We start from the raw sequence: 23,692 nt of genomic DNA, 5'->3' as shown, positions 1-23,692 counted from the left end.
GTGCTCATGACCACTTCCCTCCCCCCCCAAACACAAACACTGGATTCAACCCTGTGTGGGAAAATTTAGGAAGGGGGGCCCAATCAGGCATCTTGCCTGGGGCTCAGTGCCAGCTCTCAGCGAAAGGGGATGATGGTCTTTCATAGGAAGGAGCCATTCTGTGCCCATCAAACTTCCCAGGGGGTGCCTGCAGAGTTGCTGTATACCTGGTTACCGGGGTTACCAGCACCTTGATTCTATTCTTCTTCTGGCTGTTGAAATTTCAGGCTGGCGAAATGGGCCAGTGCATAAACCATTCTTTGAAGAAAGAAGAGCTCGAAGAATATCAGGTTAGGAGTTGTCTGGTCCCTGCCCCACTCCATAGTAGGCCATCAAGTCTTGCCACAGACAAAACACCTGGTATAGTCCTCACTATAAAGCAGCAGCCAACATCCCAACAGGAAGTGTTATCTCACTTACCAGCCTGACAGAAATCTAGAATTATTTGTCCCACCTCTGCCCAATCAGAAATCATCTTAAATAGTGAGTCCCTTCAGTAACAAGTCATGAGACAGGCATAAGGCCATGCCCCTCATCATGGGCTTATTTCCAGGCCTCAGAGGATCCTGCCATGAAGTCCATCTGCCATTTCCATGGCAACAGCACTACAGATGCTTGGCTTGCTGTTCTAGACACCTCAAAGAAGGTGTGTAGGAGTTTGTTACCTCAGGCCACCTGACCTTGCTCTCCACTACAGCTCTGAAAAACTCCCTGGAGAAATACCACAGATCCCACATCAACATTCTTTTCACCTCTCTTGAAAACTCTACAGATGTTTCATCTGAGCCAGATTCCAAATGTCCCTTGGAGTTCTTTTGGGACATAATTAGGTTTCCTAATTAAAGCCTTTGAGTTTTAGAGCTAGTCTGAGTGCCAGATGCAAGAGAGTGGCAACAGGATGCAAGTATCTTGTTGTCTCATGTGCTCCCAAGGCATCTGGTGGGCCACTGTAAGATATGAGAAACTGGACTAGATGAGCTCTTGGCCTGATCCAGCATGGCTCCTCTGGTGTCATTAGGTTCCTAAGTTACAGCCCAGGCCTATTGAAGGCCTACAGTAGTGGATCTCGTGAACCAGTGCTTTAAGCCCTCAAACTCTGCTACTTGAGCAGGTAAAATGGGAGCAAGGGCAGTTTGGGGAAGGATCGGGGCAGGGACCAGGCTGAACTGAGGGCATGAGATGGAGGATCTCGGTGGCAGCAGTGCATGCCAAGATCCAATTCCTCTTTTCCCAACGTGGTAAGCCCCCTGAGGTTCTCATATGCCAGTTAAATAGCTGATATGGGTCCAAGGAGATCTATTGGTGGGTAGGTGGCTTATGGGGTGGTAAGTAAAAAGAGATTTTTACTTCTCTCAGGGCATCTGATTGCCCCGCCCACCCACCTACCCACCACAGCATGCAGTGGGCACTCTGTCGACAGTGCAGCATGCTCTGGGCTGGTGGGTACATAGAATTGGGTTGAACAGCCATTTCAAGCTGATTGGTCATCTTCATTTTAACTGATTAATTGGTTAAGGCAGTGGTCCTCAAACTGTGAGCCATGGTTCCTGGGGAGTTGGGGAAACCAGCTGGGGAGCTGCAGAGTCTATATGAAAAACCTGCAGCCCGATGCAATGTATAAGATTGTAGCCCTAATGGGGAGCCACGGCTAGTGGCTCAGTTGGTCAAGGGAGCTGTCAGTAGAAAAAGTTTGGGAACCATCGGGTTAAGGGATTGCACTAAGATCACGTATTATGAAAATGTCACTACTGTATTTTGCTGGTGTTGGAGGAAGTGTGAGATAATGTACAGCTTAATAAACAAGGGATTCCACTCTGGTTTGAAGCAACAGCCATTGTTAAAATTGCCTTTTTCATTTCTTATTATAACAAACACAGCAGAATAACTTCAAAAAAAAATTAAAAATCAATAAGCATGCTCACATTTTTTCACGATTACAATTGGCCTACATGCCCTTGTTGTCCAGTCTTGGTGCAACAATGGAACAAAGTGACACAAAATATTCACTTTTCTCAAGTGATGCATTTTTCAATAAGCCTTTAGTCACGTGTGTGACATCAAACAGAGGCTGATGTTCCTTTTGCAGTCACTGCATACAAATGGAAGCAGCTGAAAGCATCACCACCCATCAGATTTGTAGGTCATTTTGTAGCACTGTGTCTCTGTCATTTGCTGCAGGTGCTGACATTTCTTACTAAGGAGGAAATCAGACGGTGAGTCCATCTCTATATTCTTTTTCCACCCAGCCTCTGGTCATGAGCAGACACCTTCAGTGTAATGCAGTCTTTGCTGGCACCCCATGGCACTCCTCAGCCCCCTCCTGACAATGCTTTGGGTGCTCCAACCATCAGCAGCAACAGCATGGAAAGTTCAGGGATTGGCCTGGCCAGCTGAACCCTCAGTCAGCCTGCAACTTAGCCAAGCTGACTTACCCCCACCCAGAGCCCAGATTCTCCCAACAGTGACCACTTTGATAAACACTTGGAGTCAGGGGATCAGCTTGCCCAGGGATGCTTACAGGCCCTGCCTGCAGGGTTGGATTGAGGGCAATCTAGTCTGTCACCTGGGTCTGAGCTTGAGGAGCACAGTTCTCACAATTAAAAGCATCCCCAGGATTAGAGGAAACCAATTTGTTTTTTATTGCTTACATGACCTACTTTCTACTTTGCTGTTCCCTGCTTGGATTTCAATAAACCACTGAAGGGAAACATCCAGGAAGGATCTGAGCTGTCTGTGTATCTTTGCAATGTCAAAGTCCAGACATGAGCATCCTGCCAAGATCCTATGAACTTCTTCAAAATTCAAATGTCTCGTGCTTGCACTCTGACCTTCCTGGTATTGCAAAGTTTGACACCCTCCAATGTTTTCAGTTCACTTCCCAGCACAAAGCTTCTTCCAGGACAAGCCCACGCATGTGTTTGCATCGCCAGAAGAGGCCCTGCTTTGAGCACTGTCCTTGCCTGTTGGGGTTGCTGGCCCAATCAGGGGCAGGGCCTTTTTAATCCTGGCCCCCAGAGCATGCAGTTTCCTCCCTAGAGAAGCTCTTTATTGTGCTTGCTTCACAGGAGCCTTTCAGTGCACCTGAGAAGAGTATCTTGCATTGGTACTGCCCAGATTTATTCTTTGGTCTTGTTAGTTGTTTTAACGCCTTTGGATTCCTGCAGTATGAACTGCACACTATTTTTGTTGTTGTGTCTTTAACATATTTTAATGTGTTGAATTATTTTCATATCTTTTATGAGATTTTTGCAAGCTGCTCTGTGGGGTGAAGATTCAAAAATTAAATTTAATTAAAAAGTAAAAACATGCACCAGAAGCAACCCCAATAGCTTAGTGAGAGCACAGCCATATCCACAGACTGGTATGTTCTTCCTCACCAGCATCCATGACACTTTCTGTAGTTCATGTCCACAAGGAAAGGATTACAAGCAAGAGAAACTCACCATCGAGCAGGTGTGCACCTGGCCACAGCTAAAGGTAAGCCCAGATGCTGCCAGAGAAACGACTGTGTGACACACTTTTGCATTTCTCTGGTGGGTGAGACATTCAAAGAAAATGCTGCAGGCATGAGAGGTCCAGGAGGCTTACCAGGTCTGATGTGAACATCTGTACCAGCGATTTTCAACCTTTTTCATCTCATGGCACACTGACAAGGTACGAAAATTGTCAAGGCACACCATGCTGCCAGTGGGGGGCTGACAATCCCGTTAGCCCGACTAATAAATGATCTTCCCCCAAATTCCTGTGGCACACCTGTGGACCACTAGCGGCACATGTGGAAAATGGCTGGTCTATACACATGGTATTGGCAAACAAACAGAACTGAGCATGAAGGGAGAGTCAGGCACCCAGATAGTTTCTGATTGCCAAGTAGTATCAGTTCTCCTATGCAAACAACATGCCCTTGGAACCCCTCCCTGCAATACCAAAGCCACTTCCTTCAAGCCAGCTGCAAAAGGAAAACTGGTCTCCCTGCTAGCTTCTTTTACTGACCCTGCCCATGAGCTGGCAGCAAAATACACAGATCTCACCCTGTAGGTAAAGTGCCCGTTAAGGAAACACACACATCCAGTCATGAGCTAAACAAAAGACAGGAGAGCATTGCAGCTCCTCTATTGACACCTCAGAAGAGCATTTGCCTCACAACATCATGATCCAAACACCTGCAGCACAACCCTTCTAATTTTAAAGGAACAGCTCCTGGGGTTTGCATGTTACCTACTCCTTGTAAATCACTGGCCCTGTTTTGGCCCTATTTTCGCCTTTTGGTAAAATGTGGTCAATATGAATGGCGCACATTGTTCAACTCCCTCCCCAAGGTCCAGGCCTCCCTCTTAGCGCCAGCATGTCCATGATTCCCCAGTGCCACTTCAGGGGTATGTCCCAGTCCCCTGTTACTTGGTGGCAGCGGCATGGTGAAGGAGCCAGAATGGCTAGTGCCCACCTGCGCCTCCTAGCTCTCCTTGCCTGGCAGTTCAAAAGTGTGGAGGAGCCTGCCAGGAGGAGCATTTGGAATTGTGCAGAGCATGTAGTGAGGCTGTTCTGCTTTTCTAGAATATCTTTAACTCAAAATGCAATCAGTCCCCCTCCACCCCCAATTCAAAATCACTGGGGTAGTGCTGATTGCAGAGTCAACCAATACATAAAGGTGTTTGTTTCTGGGGAGTAAGATAGGATTATAGCCCAAGTCTTACTGAACACAGTGGTCAGAGTAAGGTAAATAATACAGTTTTCAAACATCTCTACCAATACAGCATGCGGTTGAAAGAGGAGAGCCTTCAGCAATTTGTAATGGGGAGGGGGAGAAACAGGCTCAGGTTGTGATGTTTGATGTAAGAATTAGGGGGCTACAAGCATTCTGCTTCCATTGGTGACATGCTGAGGCCTGGTGGGCATGTGGCTACAGGCCTGGGGTACTCAGGTGTTTAAAGGCAACATTAAGACCCATCATCCCAAAGTCTCATAAAATAATGCTGGGCATGGCTGGCTCTCAGGGTGTGTAGCACCTTGTGCCCTCTTGCACATTCTGGCCTCATTCTTGCTTCTCACAGACAGTAGAAGAGAGAGTCGGTTTGTGCCTGGGCTGTCCCTCTTCACATCACAGGTGTGGGCTTGCATGACTGACAGTACAAAAGAATATTCCTCTCACCTACAAAAGAAACTAACATGTCAGCAAGGAGGGGTTCTAGCCTAGCCTCCCCCTTGCATACAAAGTTTCTATGTGTCAGGATATGGCCTGTTTCATAGCCAGCGCATTCCACCACATGGGCCCCCATTGACAGTTTAGAGTGGTGGCATCCTGACACTGATTTTTGTGAGTCATTCCTTCCTTCAGTCATCTGTAAAACTGCTAAACTGCCTTTTGTCCAAAGCCCTTAAGGCAATTCAGAATGTGATAAAAACATCTACATTCTAAATAACAAATTCACTCATTGGTGAGAACTTGGTCTTAGTTTGAGCCAACAGAAGGCTCTTGTGGGCCACCCAAGCTGCAATCCTGGGCACACTTACCTGAAAGCAAACACTACTGAATGCTGTGGGACTTACTTCTGAGTAGTCATGCACAGGCTTGTGCTGTTAATCAAGCAATCTCTGCCTCTAAAAGAGTCAGGCAGCCGCAACATACGTATATCTTCCAGACAAACTTATAACAGTTTTATACTAGTTGATGCATCTTGTGGCTTTCTTCAAAGAATCCTGGGAATTACAGATTGGAGAAGGTGCTATGAGTTCTCTAACGGAGCCCCTAGTCTCAGAGCTATGATTCCCAGGGTCCCTGGGGAGAAGGAATGACTATGAAACCCATTTCCATCTGTGTTGTAGATCTGCCCACTATGGCTTTCACTAAAGCTGTGAGGGTCCATCTTCTTATTCCAGGCCTGCTCATTTTAATCACAAGTTTTTGATGAGTTTAACCCCTACTAACTGGGTAAGAGGCACTTTTTCAAGTGGGTGCTCCTCTTTTTAGCAAGGGAAGAGTAACTGGCCCTCCTCATCCCAGCACTGTCTTTTCTAGTGGCTGTTGCTGGTGTTCTTTTGCATCTTTTTAGATTGTGAGCCCTTTTGGGACAGGGAGCTATCAGTTATTTGATTTTGCTCTGTAAACTGCTTTGTGAACTTTTAGTTGAAAAGCGGTACATAAATACTGTTAATAATAATTAATCATGAGGGACTTTGTCAAAGCACTTTCCTTCAGTGCACAATGGTGGATGAGAACTCCTTGTCTAGCTGCTTGTTGACATACTCGAAGAAGTTTGAAAGGACAGTGAGCCAAGACTTTTCTGTGGAGTTGGACTACTTCCTCAGAAAAACTTGTTTTCTCCCTTGAGAAGCAGTGAATGCCGTCCTTCCTCATTAACGCTTTTTAAAAATTACATGTTTATCCTGCCCTTTCTCCAAAGAGCATGAGGTCCCGTAGATAGCTCCCCCTTTTATGCTTCACAATGGTATGAAGTAGGCCAGGGTTAGTGAGATAATCTGACCACAGGTCACCCAAGGAGTTCCATGGTTGAGTGAATGAAGCTCTACAGTGGACCCAATCAGCTCCGAAGTCTCCATTCAGTCCTAAAACGTTATTCTTGGTTAGTCTCTCTTTGTCACAATTCTTCTGGTGCAGTGCCCAGGAAAAAAAAGTAGTCCAGGTCTATTTTGTCCCTCCAGTGTTTTCTGCAGTGCATACTGATCAATGGGCCATCTCACAGGGTGTACTTCCCCCCACTGACAAAAGTGCATTTTTGTCCCATGGCCCTTCAAGACTCGGTTTGGACATGGCATGTGCGCTGCTTTACCATTTTGTTTTGTGAATTATCACGAGTTTGGATCCACTCCCCAGTTTGCTGGATCTGAGTCAGTTTTGGACTGTGATGTTTTTCTATTTTTGAGATTTTCTCCTAATGGGAAACTTCTGATAAGAAAAACTGCTTAGTGAAGAGCTGGAGCAGCACCGTCCCTTCAGAGGACATGGGCCTGTTTTCTAATCTGGGTTAAGAATAATTAATATTTAGAATGTCTATAGAAAATGTCACAATGAGGTCTATAGCGTCACAAAAGGGAGTGGGTTCACACTCCCTGTCCTTCACAATTGAAAAGAAAACACAGACACAAAGGATACTGGCAAGAAGTCCAGATACTGTTTTAGCTGGGGAAGAAGTTGTGTGGCAGCTATCTAAGAAACATGCAACTTCTGCTCTTACCACTGCTAGATCAACCCACAAGTTCCAATTCACATAACCCTCAGCTAGCCAGAGTTGATGTGGACCATTGCAGGACCTTGTGGCATGACCAAATAGTGTTCCATGTCCCACATCTCTTCGTCAGATCAGTGTGAGCATACAAGAAGGTGCATGAACAAACATTAAAAGCCATACTATATTCCTCAAATGTTGGCCATGGGAAGGAGAAGACGAGCCCTTTCTTTGCTGTACTATCAGTTAAGGATAGAATTAGTTCAGGGCCAATTTCACTTGTATATGACTATTGCTTGGCAACTCCAATGTGCTTCCTTTAGACAAGAGGAAAGCCTCTACAGCACTCCACAGATGGTAGCAGTACCAGTGAACTGCCCGGCAAAAAGAAAGAGGACAGGATATGGTGAGGTCACTGCGGACCAGGCTATCCACTTGGGCATGTGAGGTGGTGTTGCCCATTTCTGGGTCCTTGTCTAGGGTCCTGAACATTTGGTGCTGGCCTCATCCAAATCCAAGATTAGGAATGTTCCCATCACATCAGAAAATGCACTTCAACTTCCAGGGTAGGAAAACTCCCAAAATGGATATGCCCCAATAAAGTCTCGTGATGTATTGTGCCCATAGCTGCGCTCAGGGTAATGCTCTTTTCAACCATGCTGTGTGACATATGGACCGTTACGGTGGATCGTTTACATTGATCCACTATCAAAACATGTTTGTGAGAAGACAGAGGGAGTGTGTGCAAGTCATGTTTATTAAAGATTCAAGCACTGGAGGCTTTAATTAAAATCCAAGAAATACATATATTTAGCTCCACTGTCAATTTAGATTACAGTGGGCATGATTACCTTTTTTGCACATCTAATTAATGCTGTTTGCACAGAAGGGTGCATGAGGCAGCATTCCTAGTCATCCAAGCCATTTGCAACATTTATCAGGGGTGGGGGAGAGCAATGTAAATCACTCCATCTGAAAATACCTCCAGAAAGTGATTAAAAAACATGTTTTGGAACATTGGAAGTAGCCTAAGGTTGCTAGCCTATAGAGACTTTCCTGGGAGTAAACCCCTTTGAACACAATGGGACTTACTTCTGAGTAGTCATGCCTAGGATTGGGCTGTGAGTTTCCTAATCTGGAATTGGCCCTGGACAAACCCAACTGTTTTCCCCCTGCATATACCACAGGTTGGTTCATTCAGAGCTCAGTTCCAAAATCAGTTCCCTCATGATGTAGGTAGCCTCATGTCACAAATGTCAACCATGCTGGGAAAACTGCATTTCTGAACCCTTATTGCCAATGGGTGGAAGCGTTGTTATTGGGGGTCTTTAATTGAATTGTGAATTCTGGTGGGAATGGGCACTGGGAATGGGAGGAAGGTTTAACTCCATGGAAGTCTAACTATGTGAAGTTTATAATATTGTAGGGGAAAAAATGCTCTCATGAGTTTTGCATGTATGCAAAATCTTTCAGGTGACCCAGAGTTCCTGCAGCTTGTTGAAAAGAGGAGGGGGTTGGAAGTTAATGTGGGAAGTGGGGTGGGTTTGGATGACTTTAAAAGTGGAGTCTAAACATCACAGTGGACTGTAAGTCTTTAAATGGTTATTAACCATGATGGCTACATTGAACCTCCGGATGCAGGGTTAGTATGTCATTGAGTACTGCATACAGGGAAGCAAGAGCAGGGAAGGGCACTGACTTTCACCCTCTGCTCATGGGGAAATGTTCATTACATTTATTTTCTGGCCATTATTATTATTATTATTATTATTATTATTATTATTATTATTATTATTATTATTATTATTATTATTATTATTATTATTCATTTCATGTCATAACTATTACTGAAAATAATTTTGCCATATACGGGTGTGTGTGTGTCAAAAATGTATGGTCCCTTGGTGTCAAATGACCTAGCAACACCTCTGCTAGTTGATACTTATGCTTCTCTGACCTTGATGGACTGATGGTCTGATTTAATGTGAGGCAGGTTTGTGTGTTCCAATGTGCCACCTCCTAGATAACCCTCCATTTCCATTTTGCCACCTGGAGTGCTAGGCACTTAATCCACAACAGCAGCACTCATTCTGATAACACAGCCTGAGGTTCCCAAAGAGGGTGTTCATTGCCAAATGTTGTTGTGTCGAACATCCCAGATCTTGCTCCCAGCTGTCTGAATGGCAGTCTTTGTGGAGTGAAATTAATCATCCAGGATGTGTTCAGCATCTTTGCCTGGTTTTTTTGGCAGCATCCTCTCTTAGCAGTGGTCGAAAACATCCAAATGATCCTTATTTAGAAATTGGGCAGGTGCTTAGGAAGGAAGGAGCTTAAAGGATTCCAGACTGAGTGACAAAAGTGAACTTGCTCCATTCACTGCTTTGCTAATGCAAGGTGACATTTCTGTTCATGTGAAAGCTGTGCCCCAGTCTTTTTTTTCAAATGAGGTACTATTTCATCCAATCTCTTTTAGTGCTTCAGTTGCATCCTCACAGCGCCTTCATATGCATACCCACATTTCAGTAGTACTGAAAGAAGTGTAAGAAAATGCAAATTAATCATAGAACAATAGAATGTTAGAGTTAAGAGGGACCTTGGAGATCATCTAGTTCAACCTCCTGCTTTGTGAAGACAATGCACAAAACAAAATCTAAGTTGAAGGGAAAGGCCAGATTTGATTTATTTTTTTAAATTCCCTGTTGCAGTAACATACCAGAATCAAATAGGTCTCAAAAGAAAAAAAAATTAGGGTGGTGCATAACTCTCGCACCACTGTTTAAAACTACCTCCATTAATATCCCAGTAAAAGCAACATCTACCTTTCTTGGGAGCTCCCCAAAGTACTGAAGAACCAGTCACTGTTCAGCTTCCAGGCCTTGCTCAACTTTAGTTGATTAATGTACTTGATTAATTAAGCTTATTAAGCTTGATCAATTAAGGCTGCGATCCTATCCACACATACCAGTGAGTAAGTTGACTATTATGGGTCTTGCTTCTGAGTCGATATGCATTGGATTGGGCTCTAAACTGGTGACAGGCTTAAAGCCTAAGTTTAAGCTTAGGCTTAAAAAAATGTTGAAATAATATCTTGATTTTGTAGTCGGGATTAGAGTTGAGGAAGATGATCTGGCTGTGTGTATGGTACAACATATCTACAAGGTAGTCATCTATGGGATCCTATAAAGCCTTTGGATGACCTGGAACCAGACTGCCATAATATGATACAACTAATAAACTGTACGATGACACGGCCCAGAAAGGTTTGGTCAGCACTGAGATGCATTCTAGTGTTGCACATTCAAGTGAAGGGCAGACAGGAATGACACACACTGCCCAGTCTGCTGGAAACACATTCTCTTTGGAAGTTCTCCTATGCAACCCCCACTGAAATGAATGGGACCTGCTCTTACACAGCTCCCATTCATTTCAATAGTATTTGGACAGGAGAGCTTCCTAGTGGCCCATATGAAAAGTTCTCTCTTATGCTGTCCAGATGGGCACAGACAATGTCAACCCGACAAGGCTTTTTTTTTTCCACCTCACCCCCACAAGCCATTCAGGCCCTTGTGACATTATTTGCAGAGATGAGGTTAAAGGTTGGCATCTCAGCAGATGCTTTTACCTTTTGTTTCTAGTGCATATTTATGAAATTAATAAGAGCTAAACCGGTGCTGATCACAATCACTACTGATGCAATTTGTAAACCTGAACTTTCCATAGAGGATGGCCCTTTCCAAACCTATTTTATCTCTCGTGTGTATCTGCAACAAGGAATGCTCCAGTTCTTGAACTTGATGGAAATGGAAATATTTGAGTTGGCATTTGCTCCCATGCCACATTTAATCTATTTATTTATTAATTGGTTAATAAAAACCAGACAGTTACTGGATTTAAAAATAAACCTTCTCGAGCTGGATGACAACCCTCATTTAGATCAAGGATTTAAAATTGCACCAGCCCCGTAGCAGACATGTGTTCTCATTTCAGCATGGGCACCGTTTGCCCCATTATCGCCTCCGAACTTGACTGCAAAAAAGGCAGCCTCATTAAGACAAAAGGGGCTTCTGTTCTCCTTGCCAAACACGTTGCAATGCATGTTCTCTGCTCTTGTTTCTCCAGCTCCCTCCCTAATTAGCCTGTGTTGCAGAAGTCGGCTATTTTCGGCATTGCCTCTTGACATTCACGAGCCGTGTCAACAAACACAAATAGATGACTGGCTTTTGGCTTTCATTAAAAAGTCATCTGTAAAATGCTGCCTCAGCATTCAGGAGTGTGGAAGGAAACAGCATTTGGAATGAATGGCCCTCTCTCCTTGATCCTGAGCTCAAATGTGATTTGGGGGTCCAAATTTGGTGAAGGAGAAAAAACAAAAAGTGCCCACAAATTACCCCCAGCTCATCTTTTGTGGTGCTGACACACCCCCAGGGAGCCCGCAGCTGTGACTTGTTCCCCGTCAGTCCCTGAAAAGCAGTATGATGTGATAATGTATCCCTGCCCCCAGAAGACTGATGGGAAATGGAGAACCAACACGGGTGGCTCTCCTCTGTCCAACCTTATGTCCATTTGCTAAAATGGCTTCTCATTTTCACTGCCTGTGAACGTGTGGTGAAATTGGGGTATGTTGGGTCAACCCTATTAGTGAATCCCATGATGGTTTGCCTTTGAATAAGCTGGTGGTGACAGGTCAGTGCAGGGCACCATGTGACCAGCAAACATGTGATCCTGGCCACACTACTGCCCACATTGTGTCCCAGTTCACAGACACATAAAAATGGCACTGAGTCCAAAGGAGGCTAAATAGATGTGGATTTTCAGGAATCCTCCTTGGACCCTACATTCCCCTAGCCTGCCTGATGTCCCATCTCAGTCTCTCTCAGGGACCCAGCCTGGCAAGATAGCTGGAGTGACAAGACCATGAACCCATAGAGAACCATCTCCAACTGAGGTTCCAGGTTCTGACTATGCCCCCTCCAACAGGCTCAGCCCTTCTGCTGTTGAGTGGAGGTCACAGGGGCAGCCTCCAGCCCTGGAGCTGAGCACTGTGCCACCTCTGTTGTCTCTCACTTGATGAGTTCTTGCTTTGACAGGGAGGCAGCGAACGGGATAGTTTCCCAGTATGTCAGGGTTTGACCCCTCATAGGAGTCTAGCTCAGGAGAGGCCATTCCTAGGAGGGCAAGTTGAGGCTTCTGGGGCTCTTCTGTGTCTGGTGCCCCCTCACTGTCAAGCACCCACTCTTCCCTCAGTGAGTCCTGGACACCTGAGACCAGTCAGAGGTAGAGCACTATGCAAATCATATTGGGAAAGAGAAACTGACACCTGATTCTGCTCCCAGGACCAGAGGCTGAGACTCTTTGAGGAAAGAATGGGAGTCTGCAGTTTTTCCATATCATCATCAGCTGCCCCAAACCCCTCAGCCGCAGTTTCTAACTGAGAAGACAGTGAGTGCACCTAGAAGCCACCAAGCAACATGGGAGTGCAGAGTTCAAGCCCTTAGAAAATTCTCATAAGCTTCCAACTGAAGGGTGAAACTTCAGCTGTGATGCCACTCAGCAGGTGGCATCACAACTTTAGAGATCTCTGATTGCTAATGAAGCAACATCTACCTTCTCTGGGAACTTTCCAAGGTCCTGAAGACTCTGTCAGTGTCCAGAATTTAGAACACTCTCTCTCTCTCTCTCTCTCTCTCTCTCTCTCTCTCTCTCTCTCTCTCTCTCTCTGTGTGTGTGTGTGTGTGTGTGTGTATAAAAGTTTAGGAGACTTTAAAAATGAAGTGATACAGTGATAAAGGAGGGTGGGTTTATCAATGGCTGTTAACCAGAATTGCTAATTCTCATGTTCTTCTCTTTCCCCTCTTTTCCTGATGATATGGACTAACACAGAATTAAGGACATAAGAAGAGCCCTACTGGATCAGGCCAAGGGCCCGCTTCCTGTATCTGACAGTGGCCCACCAGATGCCTCTGGAAGCACACGAGACAACAATATGCCTTATTCTGTTGTCACCCCCTTGCGTCTGGCATTCAGAGATGGGCTACCTCTAAAATCACTGCATACCGTGATCATGATCTGTCACAGGTGATGAACCTGTCCTCCATAAGTCTGTCCAATCCCCTTTTAAAGACATCTAAGGCCAAGTCCCATCACATTGTCATGTAGCAAGGAGTTCCACAGCTCAATTACACACAGGGTAAAGAAATATTTTCTTTATCTGTTCTAATGATTCTGTCAGTTAATTTTAGTGGATTTCCCCTGGTTCTGGTGTTGTGCAAGAGGGAAAAGAACTTCCCTCTATCCATGGCATGCATAATTTTATATGTCTCAATCTTGTCCCCCCCACAGGCGCCTTCTTTCTAGACTGAAGAGCCTCAAACTCTGTAGCCTTTCCTCATAAGGGAGGTGCCCTAGCCCAGTAATTACTTTGGTTGCTCTCTTCTGCACCTTTTTTCAGTTCCAGTATATCCTTTTCGAGATATGGCAACCAGGACTGGACATAATACTACAAATGTGGCCTTACCATCAATTTGTACAATAGCTAGTAATATTGGCCATTTATTCTCAATTCTGTTTTTAATTATCCTGAGCATGAAGTTGGTCTTAATGTTGCTGTCCATGTGATCTTCAAAGTCCTTCCTTGCCTCCTGTGTTGTCTTTTTCCATTTCTTTTCCCAGAGCTTTTGTTCTTTTTGTAAGTGTGTCTCCTTCATTAACCTTCCCTACAAACTTCTGCTTTTCAGTAATTCCATACAGTGTGCCCCTTTGGTTTCATTCCCCCCCCCCCCCGACATTGAAAAGCACAAACCACTATGTTTTCAAGCTCTTTTTTGTAACTCTTTCACACAGTCTCTCTGTCAATACTTAAATGAAGAGTTTCCCTGCAGGCAATAGCACTTCTTCAGAATATAAAATGCCAAAATTTACACTGATCAAATGGGTTGAGAGTCTCTGCACTGGCCTTAGGGATGCTGTGTGTACTTTCGAAAATAGCATCTCTCTTGCTTCCATCAGGAGGTGTGTGTGAACCACCTCTGTCTAGGAGGAGGGGTGGTTATTAGCCAATCTCAGTTGCAGGCCACTTAACAGTTGGAGATCAAAAGAGACTGCAGGTCAGCCACTGATGAATTCCTTGCAGCCTCTTGCTGGTCTTCTTCTGCCCTCCACTGGTTATGGGGCTGCACAGAGGATGGCTCAGCAATGCTTGGGGCGAATAAAGACTTGGCTCCAGGCACAATGCAGTGAGAGCTTCTCCTGCACAAACTCTCTTGCAATGAATCTGACACCTCCCCCACCTCCAAACGCATAACTTTTAGTAACACTTTTAGTTGGCTCTCCAAAACTCCTTCTGGCAAGACTGAGCAAAGTTCCTGTCAAAGTTCCAGTCTGAGGTGCACAAATGTGCTTGCTGTGAAGATGTGTTGCTCTGCATGGCGTAAGAAAGAGGACAACTCCCTCACCCCCACACAGACCTATGTGTGCTTTAAAGGGCAGGTTCTAAGCAATACTTTGTATTTGCTTTGCTTTATGATCATTTTATTGCATAACATAAGCCCTCTCAGTGATCCCTTAAATGGAACAGAAAAGTGGCAGAGAAATATTTTCAATATAGAGGTAAACAGGCCTTTCTCAGACAAGGGAAAGAGTTTCCATTCATAAATAGATTGGAACTTAATTAAGACATGAAGAGGAAACCTGAAGAAGGTGGACTTTCATGCACTGGAATACAAGCAAGTCCAAAAATCCTTAAGGTTTGCACCCCATGCAAGCTGTGTCCCCTCTGGTTTCAGCACATAAACCAAATGTTCCCACCTCTATGGCCAGCAGGAGGCATGGTCAGCTGCACATGGGTCCAGGAGCCATTAGCCCAGCTGGTTCTTTGGCTGAACATCATGGCCACAATCCAGTCAGTGCACAGGCATAGCAAGGCATCTCTGCTTTATTTTCCAGAACGAATGTCTCTGTCTCTCTTTCCCATATAGCCACCCTGGAAACTGGGTGGGGGGAGATGTTGTTTGCTTGGAAAAAGGAACCAAGAAAGCCCTGCATGTCTGGACTTGCCTCTTGCAATTCTCTCGATGGTGGCCAGTGGCGAGTGGCTCAAAAGACAAATCTCTTTCCATTGACACCGACAGGGACATCGCGTCCTCTGTCTTTATTCTTTTTTGAAAAAAAAAGCTGGGGGAGGAAGAAGCCCTCAGTAAAAAGAAGGTCGCGGGAAGGAGGTCTAGGTCTGATCTTTGGACATGAGTGGATTATTTAACTGCTTTGAACATGGTTCTCCATGAGCTTGATACAGGCCAGGTTGTTCTATGATGGAGTGCTGCCATCTGCAGGGAAGAGGGTGCAATGACAACTGTCTTCCTTTGAGTTGAAGCTTTCAAGCTCGTACTTCTTGTGGCATGCAATGGGTTGTGTCAGGGAGAATTTTCTTTCCTACACCCACATCCCACCACTGTGCAAGGCTTAGGGTGGCATATGTAGCACTTGCTCCTGCCCCCATTTTAGGTTGACAGCACGCCCTGTGAAGCAGGCTCAGAGTCAGTGACCAGCCTCAGTGAGTATCTCAGGCAGGGCCTCAAAGAGCAATTTTATCAGTAGATACAACTTTTCTTTTGTACCCCCTTTTACATAAGAGAGTAAATGAATTAGGGATCTCTGGTTTCCAGAATGCACACAAGACCTCAGCGCAGAGAGCATGTGGGTCATATCTGTGGGACATGCCAAGGATGCATACAAATCAAGCAACCTGGAATGCTACAGAAGGTTCTGTGGTGCAATGCTGAGATTGGGGTCACCCAGTGAAAAGTGACAGGTTGCAGGTTCAGGACAGGTGAAAGGAAGGACATCTTTATTCCTGAACAATTACTTGTGGTTGCTGCTGCTGCAGGATGAGGTGATGCTGCCACTGATTGAGATGGCTTTGAGAGGGGATTAGGCAATAGACCAGGCCCATCAACAACCATGGAAGCTGATTGGAGCTTCCATGCGCAGGGGCAGTCTTCCTGGGAACAAACAGCAGGTGAACCTTTTGGAGGCATCTAGCTGGGTAACAGGATGCTGAACTACATGGCCCAGCTGTGTCTTGATAGGCCAGCAGTAGTTGGACTCTGTGCATGTTCTTATGATCACACACATCTCTATGCAGTTCCAGCTCCCTTTGCCATACAACTCCTCCTATTTTAAATTGTAGGCTCCTTGGAAGTACAGACCTTTCTCTGTTGCCTGTCTAAATCTGTAATACGTGTGTGTGTGTGTGTGTGTGTGTGTGTGTGGTATGGTATAAATAAGTTCAGTATCAGCACGCAGGGGGGATGGGGGCACATTTTTCAGGACTCACAGTGCTTCCCTGCAAGCACAGCCTGTGTGGTTTGCAGTTGCTAGAGGTCTTCTAGCTCCCTCTTTAAAATTGATTTAGACCCTTGGACAGGGCCAATCAGAACCGTCCCATGACAAGTAAGCTAGAAAAAAACTCAGGTGAAATCTCCATTTCCATTGTTCCTTCTGAAAGGAAAATAAGTGCTTTCCGCAGCCATCCCAATAATGTGTGTTACTTGGAGTTCGTTCCCTGAAACCCATTATTGTGCCCAAAATATCAGAGATGTTTATTTATTCCCCACTCCAGGAGAAAAAAAGTCAGAGGTTCCAAAGGGCCATTCAGTCCAATCCCCCAGCTCAGTCTAAATCCATTGCACACAGCTTGTCCCCCTCCCAAAAGCGTTCCCTACCTCACCCTGACAGCAAAGCAGGCCAATCACAAATGACATCAAAAAGTCATGGATCTTCACTATCAGAAAGTCAGGTGGAAGGGACTTGCTTGCTGTGTAACCCTGTGGCCTGCCCAGCCTGGCCTGTCACAGGCTCTTTCAAGAAATAAACAGAAATATTGGCTTTTTTGCTAGTGCCTATAGCTTAACTCTATTAAAAATGCTAACGTTCTGAGGACGTTTGGTCTTATCTGATTTTTACTGAACATTTTAATTGATTTTCAAATACTGAGTTTTGAGCATTTGAGTCTCCTTTTGGGAATGGTGGGGAATAAAAACTCAGGAACTAGACAAAAGCCCTCTGAAGGGCTACATAACCTCCCTCTAAAGGGAGTTATAACCTTGGAAGTTCTGGGGCCTACTTCCAAAGGCTGTTAATACCTAGTCTTCCTCTTTCCAAACAGGTCAATCCATTCAGAGATAGGATCTGCAAAGTGTTCTCCACTGATGGCTACTTTACATTTGAGGATGTCCTTGGGATGGCATCTGTCTTCAGTGACCTGGCATGTCCTGACCTTAAGATTGAATATGTTTTTCGAATATATGGTATGATAGTCCCTCTATGTGGTCTGTGATAAGGCCTACTGAAACCCCAAATGTCAGGCGAGAGGCATTATCTCAGCTGGCACCTTGGGAATGGGTCAGGAAGCTAAGGATGGGATAGCAGTCTTGGCGTCAACTTTTTTTAAAGGGAGAGGCCAGCTTACACATCTAAGTGTAGGCAAAGTTAAAGCCAAAGAGTCTGTGGAAGTGAGCACACAGTCAGGAGTGCAAGGGGAAGTGCAGTAAGCATGGAGAGGGACCATAACTCAGTGGTTACCTATAGCCTTGTCTGCAGAAAGTCTCAGGTTCTGTTCATTCCCTGGTCTCTTCACTTACAAGCAACTTGAACTCAGGGCTATGCAAGTCCTTTCCTCTGCTGAAGAACAGTGGCCAGTTGGAATAAGCAATCCTGGGCTCACTGGACCAGTGGCCTAACTGGTATAAACAAATCCATGTGCAAAGGTCAAGGATAGAAGGTAAAGTAAGGTGCAAAGGTAAGGATAGAAATGGATGCACTTTTCCATAATTCCCACTGCATTGGCTCAGCTTGTGCCCAAAATATCAGAGATGTTTATTTATTCTGTTTTCAGAATATGTTCAGATGTTTACCAATCTGAAGTTGGTAATCAGTAGCCCTTGAGAATACTACATTTCCCAAGGGTCTTGTGGGCCTTGGCTCTGTTATGGATGGAGCTCCATACAGCTGTTCAGTCTGTCTACCACAACCCGCAATGACATCATCACCATGATCACATCAGCTAGCAAAGGCAGTGCGAGGTGGAAGTTCAGGGAGGTTGGAGCTTGGGGGATGGACATAAATGAGGAAATACTGAGGGCAAATGGGCAGGTAGTACAGGGTGGAGGAAGCATTCGGCCAGGGGAGGCAGCCACAAGGGAGAGGAATGTGGGAAGGAGGAGGAAGAAAGAGGGAAGAACAGGGGGGCAATGGGGTGAAGAAGCAGGGCCACCAGGGGCAAGCTTTGCAGGCATCTCTGCTCCTCAACAAGGGGAGGCAGTGGGGCAGTGTGGTGTCGGGCACCCTCTGCTTTTAGTGACTCTCCTCCCTCCATCCTTGCAGGCTGCCAGGTCTACTAAGTGCAAGACCAAGCCTCAGATTGGTGTTTTGTAGGTCAGAGGATAGGGTTTAGGCAGGGGCTTGCAGTGAGTAGGTAAGAGCCAAAGGCCTGGCAGTATGCATTGGGCTCAGGAGTGTCACTGAATGGGCAAAGACACAGAGGAACCAAGAGCAAAATCTCCAGCCAAGTAGTAGCACCTACACCTGATTTAGCAGAATCTACAAGTATGTGGAAGGTTTCGGTGCACTCCCTCTCTTGTGCTTTAGAATGCGGTGAAGAAGAAAGAAGAAAGAACCCTGAGGGAAGATGCCCTGCTGCCCCTTTGCTTCTCAGCTTTTCTTCTGGTATATTTTGTCTCCCTCCCACCACACATTGTAGGAAATATTGGTGGGAGACTTCCAGTGCTCAATAAGGACCAATATAGGGCCATATACTGTATAGGCTAGCTCTTTCCTCCGCCTCACTTATCAGGAAATCAGTGCTAATTGGCTAGAAATAGACTTATTGACAGCAAAGTGATTTATGTCATTGTGAAAGTTGCTATTGCGAGAGTTCTCATCATTAGGAGACATCTTATCAAGACATGTGTAGCAGATAAGGGCCAGGCTGACTGATGCCAGCAAGAGATGTTCTCATCATTAGAGAGAGGGGCTTTCTAGCAGGTGCATCTAGAGCAGGGGTGTCCAAAGTTTTTGGCAGGAGGGCCACATCATATCTCTGACACTGTGTCAGGGGCCGGGGAAAAAAAGAATTAATTTACATTTAAAAGTTGAATAAATTTACATAAGTTTGCATAAATGAATATATGAAAGATGAACTTATATGAATGAATGAAGGTCTTGCAATAGCTCAAGGCCTATAAAAGGCCTTGCACAAAGCAAGGCTGGCCTTTCCTTTGCTGCTGCTGCTGCATCATAGATGTGAAACAACAAGCAGTGGGGGGAGCCCTCATCCCACAGCTCACACGAGAGGTCAAACAGTCACACTCACACTGAGAGTGGTTGTGTTGGGTCAGTGTGGGCTCCAACAAATCTCCGGAGGGCCAGAGTCTCATTGGAGACTGTGGGCTCCCTAAGGGCCGTATTGAGAGGCCTCAAGGGCCACAAGTGGCCCCAGGGCCGGGGTTTGGGCACCCCTGATCTAGAGTAATGCATGCAAAAATAAACACAGCCCGAGGTTTTGAAGTAGATACACATCTTATCACCCGATTCTCATAACTCTGAGCAGGTGCAGCTGTTAAGGTCATTGTTTTGAGTCCAACTTTTCAAGCTTCTTATAGAAATAGACAGCTCCCAGGGACTGGGAGACACACAGAAAATAGTTGACAGATGCACAAGATGGAAGGTGGGTGCTGGGCCTTGCACCGGCTATTACAGCGGGCTTCCTTTGGCAAGGAGTTCCACAGCTGAGGTGGAGCCACTAAGAAGGCCCTTCTTTTGTCTTATTTTGGATTGTGTATCTTAGTGCACTTCTCCCAAGTCCCACTCCCATATTTTGCAATGATTCACTTCACTAGATTTCAATGAAGATGGTTTTATCGATGAGGAAGACCTTCAAAATGTCATCCGCAGACTGCTCAACAGGAATACTCTCACTGAGGACGAAGTTGTGTCCCTGGCCAACCATGTGCGTATCCCCAGAGCAGCCCTTTTTTTAATGGTATCTCATGAGACTTCAAGATGGAGGCAAGCAGCAGCAGCTTCTCCTGTGGCATGGGGGACAATAACTGAGTACAAGCCATGACGGGTATGTGCAACCTCTTGGTTTGAGAAGTGGGCTACCTCAGAATGCCAGATCCAAGGGAGTGGCAACAGGATATAGTTGTCTTGTGTGTTCCCTGAGGCATCTGAGGCAACTGTGAGATGCAGGAAGCCAGACAAGATGGGCCTTTGGACTGCTCCAAGTGGGACTCTTCTTATTTGTTTTTCATTGTGCAGAGATGGGGGACACAAGATGGTATCTGGTGGCATTCTGGGTCACAGCACCACTGGAAACTGATCTTGTTTCCTCCTGGGCCAGTGCTGAGTGGCTTGTTAGAAGGCCTCCTGTTGCTTCCCTGCTTTGGAATGTGTATGTGACAGAGACATATTTTTTGTGTTCTAAGCAGATTCTGGAAGAAGCTGACTCGGATAATGACAGACTGCTGTCTCTGACGGAGTTTGAATATGCCATGACCAAGTCTCCAGACTTCCTACAGTAAGAGCTGATCTCCAGTGAGGTGCCACATACCCCAATTTGCTTATTGTCCTATAACCCCATTGCTTGTGCGCCCACGACCCATGCGCCCATTGGTCAGTGCTGGACCCCCCACCCACTCTATTGTGCTCCATCTTGGCTTACCCTCCTGCAGGGTGTCTTCCTGAACAATGACAGGCACTCCTATGGAATGTGTCAGCCACAGAGCTTTCCCAGAACTGTGAACAAAAACCTGATAGAACATAGACAACCAATGTTTCAAAGTCTCTTGGAGAACAGGAAGCACTGGATAGGAGTTCTGTGGAGGGAGTCTTTCCCACAGACTCACCAGAAGCCAAAGGGATAACTAAGGGTCCAATCCAATCCCATGCCAGTCCATAATATGCAAAGCCACTGCTGGAAAGCATGCTGCATGCTGTGGGGGACGGGATGGGACCTGATGACCTGGGAGAGGTCAGTAAAGATTTCCTTATCTCCCTGTAGATTGTCTACCTGCCAATGGGTCTCCTTGGACCTAAGCCAGCTCTTTAGCTGGCATAACTCTGAGAAGACCCAGGGGATATTGGGGGGGAGGGAGGAAGGAGGATGGGATATTGGCATGTGCGGCTGCTGCTGAGACCCTCTCTCTCCCAGTAGCATGACTTTCGCACCACTGGTCCAGGACTGAGGGACCCACCACATGCCCTGAATAGGATTGGGCTGCCATTCTGCTGGGGAAGCATAAAATAGATTGATTTGGATTGGAAGTTGGTCAGCCATATTCCATTTATTCCAGAATATGCCAATTCTTCTGCCTGTGCTTCTTTATCCCTGGTCCCCAGAGGCAAGTCTGAATTAAACTCTAGCCAGGTTTGGTCTCTAGTCAGGGGGAGAAATTCCAAAAGTAGGAGCAACCACTTTCATTTCTTTGCAAGACTTTATGAATCTTGTTTGGCACAGAAATGATGAATTTAAGAGTATGCCACACAAAGTGGAGGAGAAGGCCACTCTGGCCTACTCTATGGCTCTTGTCTTTGGGCTCTCCCCAGGGTCTAGTGGCAAGTATGTGTGGAGGTGGCAGCTGACGTACCCAAAATCATGAGCCAAATCAAGCAAAATCTTGCTTCTGTCCTGGCCACCATTTCTGTTATGCTCCCAGGCTTGGAAGGGAAACTTCTGGCTTCATTTCTGCCCAGCAACAGACACACACAGAGTGGAGCTGCAGGACCCACTCATCCTCTTGTTCTCCTGGTTTATCTGAATGGCCTGGGCGATGCCTTGTTCAGTACCTAAGGAGCTGGTGGAAGGTGACAAAAGCCAGTTATCTACCATGTCCTGGCTGGGAGAGAGAGTGCAAGTGACTAGGGCATTTTTTCAATGCTGACCTGTGAAGCTTCAGAATTCAAGAACATAGGGCAAGCCTCCTGAATCAAACTACATCTACTCCAGCATCCTGTTTCCCACAGTGGCCCACCAACTGCCCCAGTGGAAAACCACCATTGCTCCCCTGCGACCAGTGAACAGAGGCGCACTGTCATAGACCCTGGAGGTAATGCATGTAGTCAACACAATTCATAGCCATTGATAGACTGCTGGACCTCCATGAAGCTTCAGAGGCAGAATAAAAATACCTTAAAATATAATTGATGACTGCCCTGTCCTGATTTCTGATGCAGTGTTTCTGTGGGCTGATTGAGGACACCCAGGAGCAGCTGGTGGGCCTCGGCAGGAAACAGGATGCTGAAGGACCTTTGGCTTTTCTTACGTTCATATGCACTTGCAGTGATGCTTGACAAAGCTAATGTCTTGGCACATTACATCACACCACAAAACAATGTTGCAAGAGGTTCACATAGTGAGGTTCTGCCTGGTGTGTTACAGCTGCCATGAGTGGTCCAGGCACATGTCATGCAAACTTTGGACTGATGGGAGCACAAAACAGCTCTTGCTCTTTATGAGGATTCAAGCAGGGGTCACCTAATCCAGGAGTCTAACAACGCATCTTTCCCAGCTCCTTTAGGATCTACTTCTGAAGAAGGGATAGGATGCCAGGTGCAGACAGCTCATGAGAAGAGATGCCTTCGATAAAATCTTCCAGCAGCTCTCATCATGGTTTTTAAGGGAGGAAACAACTAGTTACGTATTTTTCAGCAGGTGTAGGAATAAAAGGTTGCTCCGAAGAAAGGCATAGACTCTTTTACAACTACCTGTTTTCTAGCCCACACTTAAAGTTGTCTTGGAGAGCTGTGGGTTTTTCATTGCAACAGAGAGGTTGGTGGACTGGTTGAAGGATGATACACCAGCTTGCCCACCTTGGCCAGCTTGTCCCCACCACACACTGTGGCATGGAATGGTTTGTGTTTTCGGCTGCACTCACAGGTCATATGAGGTGACAGCCAGGGCCCAAAAGCACTCTGCTGAATCCTCCACAGTGTACCTGGCCACATACAGACAAGGCCGTGGGGAGGGAGTTCCCATCCTTTCTAAGGGAGAAGGTGCAAAAGCTACTGCCTTCCAGCTGCAGTATAACTATACATTCTCAAGGAGCAAACCTCAGGGTCCTTACTGGTCAGGGAACTACTTCATTGTAGACAGTTCTGGGCAATGTCTCCACTGTCTCCTTTAGAAATCAGAGCAGGAGCCTATATTGTGGTAAGAACTTTATTGACAGATTCAGAAAGGCAAACAATCTCCAGGATAGGCAGTGCTTCTCCCCAGGTGGATGGATCAACACAGGCCCCCTTATAGTCCCAGGGACCTGATTTGGCCCAGCCTCTGCTTCCAGCACCCATGAGAGCCAGGCATATAGCAAGAAGTATCCTCAGGCTGCCCCACGCCCCTCAGGGGTTCCTGCCAGGAAATCCTGCACATCCCTGTGCCTAGGGCACCTGAGTGCCTTGCTTGCATACTTGTGAAG

At 46.0% G+C, this 23,692-nt stretch overlaps 1 protein-coding gene across 1 annotated transcript; it reads left to right on the top strand.

Moving 5' to 3' along the window:
• Nucleotides 1-275: 275 nt before the first annotated feature.
• On the top strand, nt 276-22,808 carry CIB4 (calcium and integrin binding family member 4). Its single transcript, XM_066612126.1, has 7 exons — nt 276-329; nt 2,218-2,252; nt 3,420-3,516; nt 17,386-17,527; nt 20,117-20,226; nt 20,708-20,796; nt 22,787-22,808. The coding sequence occupies exons 1-7, from the start codon at nt 276-278 to the stop codon at nt 22,806-22,808; spliced, it is 549 nt and encodes a 182-aa protein (XP_066468223.1).
• Nucleotides 22,809-23,692: the final 884 nt, after the last annotated feature.

This window comes from Tiliqua scincoides, chromosome 1 (assembly GCF_035046505.1).
Source record: "Tiliqua scincoides isolate rTilSci1 chromosome 1, rTilSci1.hap2, whole genome shotgun sequence".
Lineage (NCBI taxonomy): Eukaryota > Metazoa > Chordata > Lepidosauria > Squamata > Scincidae > Tiliqua > Tiliqua scincoides.
Note: the sequence above shows the minus strand (reverse complement) of the source record. Positions and strands in the feature narration are given on the sequence as shown.

What these genes read in the sequence shown, in the direction of transcription:
- CIB4 (XM_066612126.1), top strand. Translation starts at nt 276, where the DNA reads ATGGGCCAGTGCATAAACCATTCTTTGAAGAAAGAAGAGCTCGAAGAA. An exon ending in AAGAGCTCGAAGAATATCAG is followed by an intron (nt 330 to 2,217) that starts GTTAGGAGTTGT and finishes CATTTGCTGCAG; the next exon opens with GTGCTGACATTTCTTACTAA. An exon ending in TTGTGTCCCTGGCCAACCAT is followed by an intron (nt 20,227 to 20,707) that starts GTGCGTATCCCC and finishes TGTTCTAAGCAG; the next exon opens with ATTCTGGAAGAAGCTGACTC.